The sequence below is a fragment of the Ornithodoros turicata genome, chromosome 3 (assembly GCF_037126465.1).
Source record: "Ornithodoros turicata isolate Travis chromosome 3, ASM3712646v1, whole genome shotgun sequence".
NCBI lineage: Eukaryota > Metazoa > Arthropoda > Arachnida > Ixodida > Argasidae > Ornithodoros > Ornithodoros turicata.
In genome coordinates, this window is record NC_088203.1 from 75,813,836 (window position 1) to 75,822,001 (window position 8,166).

An 8,166-nucleotide genomic window follows, 5' to 3' on the forward strand; every position below is an offset into this window, starting at 1 on the left:
CACTGTACACTTTACCAACTACTTGTTCTAGAGTTTTAGCGACGAGAAAGGGAGAGATAGTAGCTAGTGGTTTTGTCTCATCTTCAGCATGAATGATCAGTATCTTCGGGAAATACGGTTCTGGAGAGGAATTAAAAAACTGCAATGTTTGCACATCGGTGCGGTGCCTTTTGTGGCGCCGATCATGTTTTTTAGGGTTTGAATTATCCATAAAGGAGGGAAGTTATTCGGTGCAGAAGTGTGTCACCCACCATGGAGCCCAACGAGGGAACGTGTCCCACACGTTAACACTGCCTCTACACTATACCCGAGTGCAGTTTTCTAAAGGAAGAAGTACTGCCCAAGGTTGACCCTTGCCGCCAAAGAAGGTGAAAGGGGAAAAGGAGAGAAAGAAGGAGACCAAGGAAGAGAAAGTAATGAAAAGGGAGATGACGACTAGCTGAATAATCCTGGCCGGGTCTTCCAGGACCACCCGGCTATGGGAAGCAGGGGCCAAAGCGGTGTGTTGCTTTCCCGGAGGGGCCCCGAAGGGTCCTAACCAACCTCCGGGTCCGCTCAACCACCAGGATCCCCTTTTCCCCAGACACGGGAAAGCCACGCACAGCTATACGTGGGGGTCTCCCTCCTGCGGCGACCCAACCGTGAGTGCAGGAGGGGGCTACTGCGGCTGCTGCCGGGCGATGGGGGCGCCAAGTTCCCGACGCCGGGAGCCACGGTTTCATGACCCCGACAGAAACGGGTACACTCTTAAAAATGAGGGGGGGGGTCGAGGTAGCTTGCCGTTGTTGGCCGCACTCAAGTGGGCATCGTCACGACTATAAACAAAAAAAAAGGAAAGTGGGAGAGGGGAGTTGAGGACTTCAAAGTGATGCATAGGCAGGATGACCGATACTGATGGGACGGAGGCACACTGTAGGTGAGAGGTACACTAGAGTGGTCTTTCCGCTAGGCCCGTTTCTTGAAGAAAGCGCACAAGGCCGCGAGTTTTTGAAAGTCGTTCCGCACAAGAACCTTCGAGGAAGAAGACGTCCGTCAGTATGCAAGGCCTGGCGTGGGGAAGATGAGTTTCCCGCATAGTATGGTATGTACGGCATTCTGTCAGGATATGCGCGATAGTCTCCGGATGATTACAGTGTCCGCAACTGGAGTCCTCCCTGGAGCCGATCTTGAACAATCGCGAGTTCGTGAACGCAGATCCCGTGCGTAATCGATGGAGCATTGTCTGCATACCACGGGGAAGATCTTTCGTGGGAAGAGAGGGTCGGTGATTCTGCATGATGTCCTGTATGCCAGGATGACGCACCTCAACTAGCTGTTTGACGACCATGTGCCTGTCAGTGCCGGCCGGGACTGGTAAGGATGGGCTGCAGATGTGGTGTGCTGAGGAAGCTAGCTGGTCCGCTCGTTCGTTGCCTCTGATGCCGACATCAGACGGGATCCATTGGAGCGCAAGCTCACCTCCGATTAGCCTATGCTGGGCACACGACCTCCTTATACAGTCGGACCTCGTTTTATGAACCCTCGATATACGAATTCCCTCAACTTACGAACGGCTCCACAGGGAACCAAACTTTTTCCGTGTATTTTGACCTCGTTTTACGAACCCTCGATATCCGAACTATGAACGGATTATGAGGGAACGGACCCAAAGTAGTCAAGCCATTCTGACCTCGATATACGAACGGGCGTTATGAACGTACAGAGGACAGGCCAATGGACCGGAGGATAATGAAAGTTCCTCAGTACATGCTGCCAAGGTCCAACATACAATGTCCCAACTCCACTACGTTCCACAAACATGATTCACCATTTCCTGAAAGAATAATTCGGGCGTTTACAGCCGAATGGTTGTGAGTTTGGACCAGGTCTCCGAGATGGAAACATCTTGCCGTTCCATAAAAGCGTTCAGTCCTGACAGCCGGTGACAAGCGTGATATTTGCCGTTGGAAACAGCTCATCCGCGCGCGATACGGTACTTTGAGGACCGGGTGCATGAGTCAGGTGTCACACCTCTGTCGTCTCTTGTAAACAGGATAGACCCTGCAGAGAGTATGGTGCAAAGCACAATTACGCAGTATTTTCAAAAATAAAACTTATTCAAATCAATTTCCCGTGGTTTTGTGAGGTATTTGTGCACTGCAGACCTCGGACCTCGATTTACGAATACCTCGATTTACGAACGATTTTCTGAGAAACGAAGGGTGTTCGTAAAGCGAGGTTTGACTGTACATCGGGCTAGGATGATACCACACGTGGGGTTCATCACGTTGTTGAGGGCACCTCTGGAGTCCGTAAGCAAAACGGCCTTAGTTATTCCGGTGACTTGAACCGCAGCAGCTGCGTGTAACAAGGTCAGGAGTTCGGCCGTCGTAGATGAGATTGGGTAACGAACTGATTTCATTTGCCAGGCCATGTTCATTGACGGGATGTGGTACGCGCTGGTAGCGCTCTCGGAACGGTGGTCAATGGAGCTATCCGTGAACACCAGAGTATGTGTGTGATAGACGTCGCTTATCAGGTTCTCAGCCGCCATCCTGGCCACCAGGGGGCTGGACTCGCTCTTCTTCCGTAGACCCGGGATGTGAAGCGTTGTTGCGGGCACGAACTCCCGCCACGGCTGGGAGCCGAGGAAGAGCCCCCCTGTTGGCTAGAGAGCTGGTGGCACTAGCCAGGCGTCCTAGGGATGTGTGTGTCCTTTGTTCGAGGTCGGTGAAGAGGGAATGCTTGTTGATAGATGTTGATGCATTATCCAGAAACTGGAGTCCTTTGAGCTCACAGTGGACACTAACAGGCTTTTCCATAGCTTCCAGGTACGTTTGGGTGACGCTAGAGAAGGTTGGGAGACCAAGCGCAGTTCTTATTCCGGCGCGATGAAGGCGCTCAAGGGCCTGTCATTGTGTAGGCGCGAGGTCTACGTATGGCGCCGCGTAGAGAATGCTTGACAAGATCAGGGCTTTGTGAAGAGTGAGCAATGACCGCGCATTGCAGCCCCATGATTTACCGCTGATTCTGCGAATCAGGTTGAGCGTTTTCTTTCCCTTTCAGATAGTCTCGTTCACTTGCTTAGACCAGCGTAGTGTGTTATCGATGGTGACACCAAGATATTTAAAAATTTACTTCACCGCATAGCACACTCCTAACCAACTATCATTTCGGACGATATCGTTATCTGCCCTGGGGGCTTAATCGCTTTGCACGTTCAACCTAACGACACGAGTGGGCTGAACGAGTCGTTCAGGCTAACGAAACGAGCAACTTTATCGACGATTTGCTGTGGTCACAATCTCTGCTCCTCGTTAAACTTCTTCTTTGTGGCTATTGTGCACGTAGCGAGCGGTCACGTGCTGTCATGTCACCGCCCTGAGCGAACAGCAGGCTGCGAGCGAGACTGCATTTTCCGACCAATAGGGATGTATTATTTGTTCCTATAGCCTGATGGAACTTCTTCTTCTTCTTCTCCCCAGGAAGATGGCCGCGATCCGCAAGGGAGATTGGCCAGGGAGAGGGAACTTGCGTCTTATGTATTCCTCTTCTTCTTCGTACTGCCCCATTACTTGGCTCGCTAGTCGTTTCGCTAAAGGGATTTAGTAAAACATTCAACGTGTCACCAAGTATCGTTTGTAAAAGCACACAGAGCTGAGTGTTAACTTCAAGTTTTCGCAACCCCTGAACTTGGTTCAGAGTTAACCAGCGTTGGTGAAACCGTGCCTAAGGTATGGGCTAGTGGCTCACGGCGGCATTTTGAGATGACGAAGAAGAAGAAGAAGTAGGAGGCCGCCATTCCTCGAACAACGTGGAAATAACGTGCAAGCATCATGTCATCGTCCCGTCGCTCTGCTCGGACAACAGCCGAGCAATACGAAATAATGGTGCAGTATATGCAGGAGCACGAAAACCTCCTGCGAGGCACATTTTCTCCCGCGTATACTGCACAACAGCGTGAGAGGGATTGGGGGCAACTAGTGGAGCGCCTTAACTCTGCGGGGGGTGCTGTGAAGACGGTGGAGAGGTGGCGAAAGGTGAGTACTGGTACTTTCCTCTCTGGTAGGCAACAACTACAGCGCGTTTTCTTTGTGCCTGGATGCCGACTTATGCGACGGACAAAATAAGTGCGTAATGAGACAGAAGTTAGATGAATGGTTGCACAACTGGAAATAGAGTTGCTTCGCGGCGCTAACACGCAATCAAAAAAAAAAAAAACTGGAAATACAGTGCATACTCGTTTCTGGACATAGGCATGGCAGGATTGGAAGTCAAATGTCAAGGCCAAGGCAGCCAGGATACGATCATCCAGGAGTAGGACAGGGGGTGGGCCTCCCCCCAAAGAGCAGTTTACCCCTGCAGAGGAAGTGTTAGTTGGTCTCCTGGGAGAAGTCTCCATCGTTGGGGTGGACACGACGGCTGAACTGGGCGTAAGCCTTGAAGAACAAACCCAAGCTACCGGTTCAGCTGCTGAGCTACGCCGCGTAGTAATACACGATGGGGCTACAGCAGGTGGTACGTATCGTGCAGACACTTTAGTATTTCATTGTTCTGATGCGATTGAATCTGTTTTACGAATGAAGATGTTTTCATGTCCTGTTTAATAATATTATATTGTGATACAGGAGCAGGGAATGTTTCCCCCCCTACATCACAGGAGACCGAGATTTTGTCCCCCTCAGTGACAGCAGCAGACAGTGGTCAACAGGACAACCCTCCTTCATCCCCGCATATGCCACAGGAGGGGCAAAGTGAGGTACGCGAGCCGAGGCACCGGAGGAGAAGCAGGATCAGTAAGATTAGTTTACATGCAATTGTTTGTGATATCTTAAGTTTTGTAGCGCTTGCATTTGCTCTGTGTTGATGCAGTAAATCACACATACAGGGGCTCTCAGGCAGCAGTATCAAAACGAGGTCGGCCAAAGCTTTATCGGCCTGCAAAGGGAACAGCAAGCACAGTTACGACAAATATGCGGCTCCCTGACAGCACTCGTGGGTGCTGTCAACAGGGTGGCTGATGCAGCCGAAGAGCTCCGAGAAATCAAGGACCTCCTCACCGTAACCATTTATTTTATTGCCTTTATGAAAACTTTTCGCTCAAGTATGGAGGTACAACATGCACGTACTATCAGGCTTGCTAACTAGCAGGCTATAAATTTGCAATACAATAAAACTTTGCCGTAATGAGCCTGACCAGAATGTTATGGAACATTTCTGGAGAATGTAACGAAATATATACAGAATGCTTTGTTGTTGAACCTACCTCATGAAAAATGTTTAGCTGTTGAATGTATCTCATAAAATGTATAGAATGGTTTGCTGCTGACCTTCACCAATCAACACTTCATTCCCTATATGAGAGAAAGGTCGAAAAATGCTATACACATTTATTTCGGGGAATTTAATTTCGCTGTGTTCATCACAACACCGTAGCAATGATGACTAATGCAGTTGCAAGGTCTGCGTACCGGATACCTTTACTCCATCTATTCTCCAGTGAGCTGTCTAGCGACATGATCACGAACTCTTGCACCTGCGGAACGGGAATTCTCCTCCCTTTCATTATGATTGGTCAGTGTGTCGAACATTCCGCTGTCCCCCTCAATTTCGTCTTCTAACCTTAATCCCTCACTCAGACAAATGTTGTGGAGTATTGCACATGCGTTAACAATTTGTCCCACCACACTCGGTGCGTAATGCAGCACTCTGTGCCTGTGAAGGCACCGAAACCGGCTTTTGAGAAGGCCGTTACACTGCTCAATTATAGCCCGTGCTTTCTTGTGCCGTATGTTGAAATTTTCCTTGTACGACTCATGTGCTGTCTCGGATTCGGAGTATGGTACCAACAGCCATGGCTCGAGAGGGTACCCACTGTCTCCTATAAAGAAAACAGTGTATCACGTTTGCCCCAGCGTAAAGACGTCACTATTACCAATCAGCCAGGAATTCGAACTCGGGATTCGATTACTTGCAAGAGCCTCCCGTACAGCTGAATTCCTCCATATGAAGGAGTCGTGCGTGCTCCCAGGATATTTGGCGTTGACATTCAAAATTTCAAGCTCGGACGTGCAAATCTGTAGAATGAGAGTTCATAATCAGATATGTTGTAGTTATTTTGTATTACAACTACTCTTTCAGGTATCCTTGCAGCGGTAGCAGTGCAAGTAAAGAAAGTTTGGATTTGTTTCTGGTCTGGTGTTTGAAAGAAAAATAACTATTAAAGCTTCTAATGCAATATCTGTGATTTGTTTACATCTCGGCTTTACAGCACTACTATAATGACAATTGGGTATAGTTAGAAGAACATGGTGCCTAACGATCCCTCGAGTGTGCATGGGCATATGGGGATGGCCTCATCATACGTACCAGTTGGACATTCATCGAGTGGTAACCTTTTCGGTTTACATACAGGAACTCATCTGTAGCTGGGGCCACGATAGGTACATGAGTGCAATCAATTGCACCAATGATACCTGGAAACCTGTACGTTTCGTAGAAGTCGTCTGCCCCAAATGGTCGCAGCATCCACGGGGAATTTAATCCAACGTTGAACCAGCGCCGGTTGCTGCATCGCGTTGGTCACTTGCCGAATACAGCGACTGGACGTGCTTTGAGGAAGCCCAATTTCTAACTGGTTCCCAACGGGTGTTTGATAACTACCGGAACCGTAGAAATGCAATGCGCAAAGCACCTGCAGAAAAAGGATGGTAATCTGTAATCGTCGAGTAATTCCTGAATTATATTAAAATGCGGGATGCAGATCGGTACCCGGATCACCGGGTCTTTTGTAGCGAAAGACCAACACAAAATAGCACTGACAGAAGTTTTCTAACCTATCACGGGCTAGACACCCTCCGCACCGTTAGTCTTAGCAACAGGGCTACGTTGCATTCTGATGTGTTAATTGCACCATTCCAAACTACGGCTCACGTACCTTTGTTTCCACGGGCAATGCATCCAGTCTCCATGTAGACGGTGTGATGTATGGTCGGAGGTCCTCACAAACGGTGCGTGCAGCGTTTTTTGACAGACGGAACAACTTCACGAAATCTGTCTCGTCCAATTGAAAGGCATCCTGACGCCTTCGGGTGCGGCACGGTCCGCCGCTTGCGTAATTGCCCAACTGAAGAATCCTTCCGCCATCTTCCCTTGGCTGCTTCAACGTCAGCGAGTCGTTAGGAATAACGAAACAAGGAACTTTATCGACGCTCTGCTGTGGTCACAATCTCTGCTCCTCGTTCAGCTTTGTCGTTGAGGCTATCGTGCTCGTTACAGGCCCTTACGTGTTGTGATGTCACCGCCCTGAACGAACTACAGCTGCCAACGAGGCTACAATGTTTTCGACCAATGGGTTTGTTTAATTTTGCTCGGATAGCTCGCATGGCTTGTCTATGGCTTGTCGTTGTCACTTCTTCGTCTTTTTTCTCGTCTTGATCTGCAGCTTCTTGAGAATATCTCACAGCCCTCATAAACCACTGGTGTAAATACGACGAAACAAAAAGGATATCACTTTCTACACAGCCGTGGAGCAATACGTGCTCGTTTCCGCAGAAATTCCGTTTCCGCGAATCTCCACACGAAGATGTTTAACATTCTAGCGAGTGGGTAGACCCACTCGTAAAGCAAACGATCACGTTCGATCGTTATTGGACCGAGAGATTACGCCCCTGTAACGTTAACGAAAAGAGCGCGTCATATACCACGTGCCCAAGTTCACGAGTCCCTCGCGCTTCGTTAGATCATGAGCCACGTAGAAGATGAAGCTCGACAGCACGTGAACATATTCGGCAGGCAGACGACACCGTTGGTCGTTACGCGAGCCAGAGATTACGCCCTTTGTCCGGTTAACGAAAAAAGCGCGTCACGCGTCACGTGAAACGTGTCACGTGTCCATGTTAACGCGAGCCCCGCCCCTCGTTAGCTCACGAGCGATGAAAGCGATTAAGCCCCCAGATCTGTCGAGAACAGGAGGCGTACGCCTCCCGTTTTCAACAAATCAGGGCATATAACGATATCATTCGAGATTATTGTTGGCTAGGAGCGTGCTATGCGGTGAAGTTCATTTCTAAGAGTGTAGAGTTGACTTGTCGCACCTCCTCACATGAATCCTCCCATGACGATTGGTTGACACGGCCTTATGGGGGATGATTTGCTGCGATAAACCAACCCGACCAATTTCTGTCG

The 8,166-nt window shown here is 49.3% G+C and overlaps 1 protein-coding gene across 1 annotated transcript; it reads left to right on the plus strand.

Moving 5' to 3' along the window:
* The first annotated feature begins 3,668 nt into the window (after window positions 1-3,668).
* LOC135387358 (myb-related transcription factor, partner of profilin-like) lies at window positions 3,669-6,221 on the plus strand. The gene is made up of 4 exons (XM_064616586.1): window positions 3,669-4,019; window positions 4,236-4,497; window positions 4,608-4,775; window positions 4,868-6,221. Exons 1-4 carry the CDS (start codon window positions 3,816-3,818, stop codon window positions 5,125-5,127), a joined length of 894 nt encoding a protein of 297 aa, XP_064472656.1. The 5' UTR covers window positions 3,669-3,815; the 3' UTR covers window positions 5,128-6,221.
* The last annotated feature ends 1,945 nt before the right edge of the window (window positions 6,222-8,166 follow it).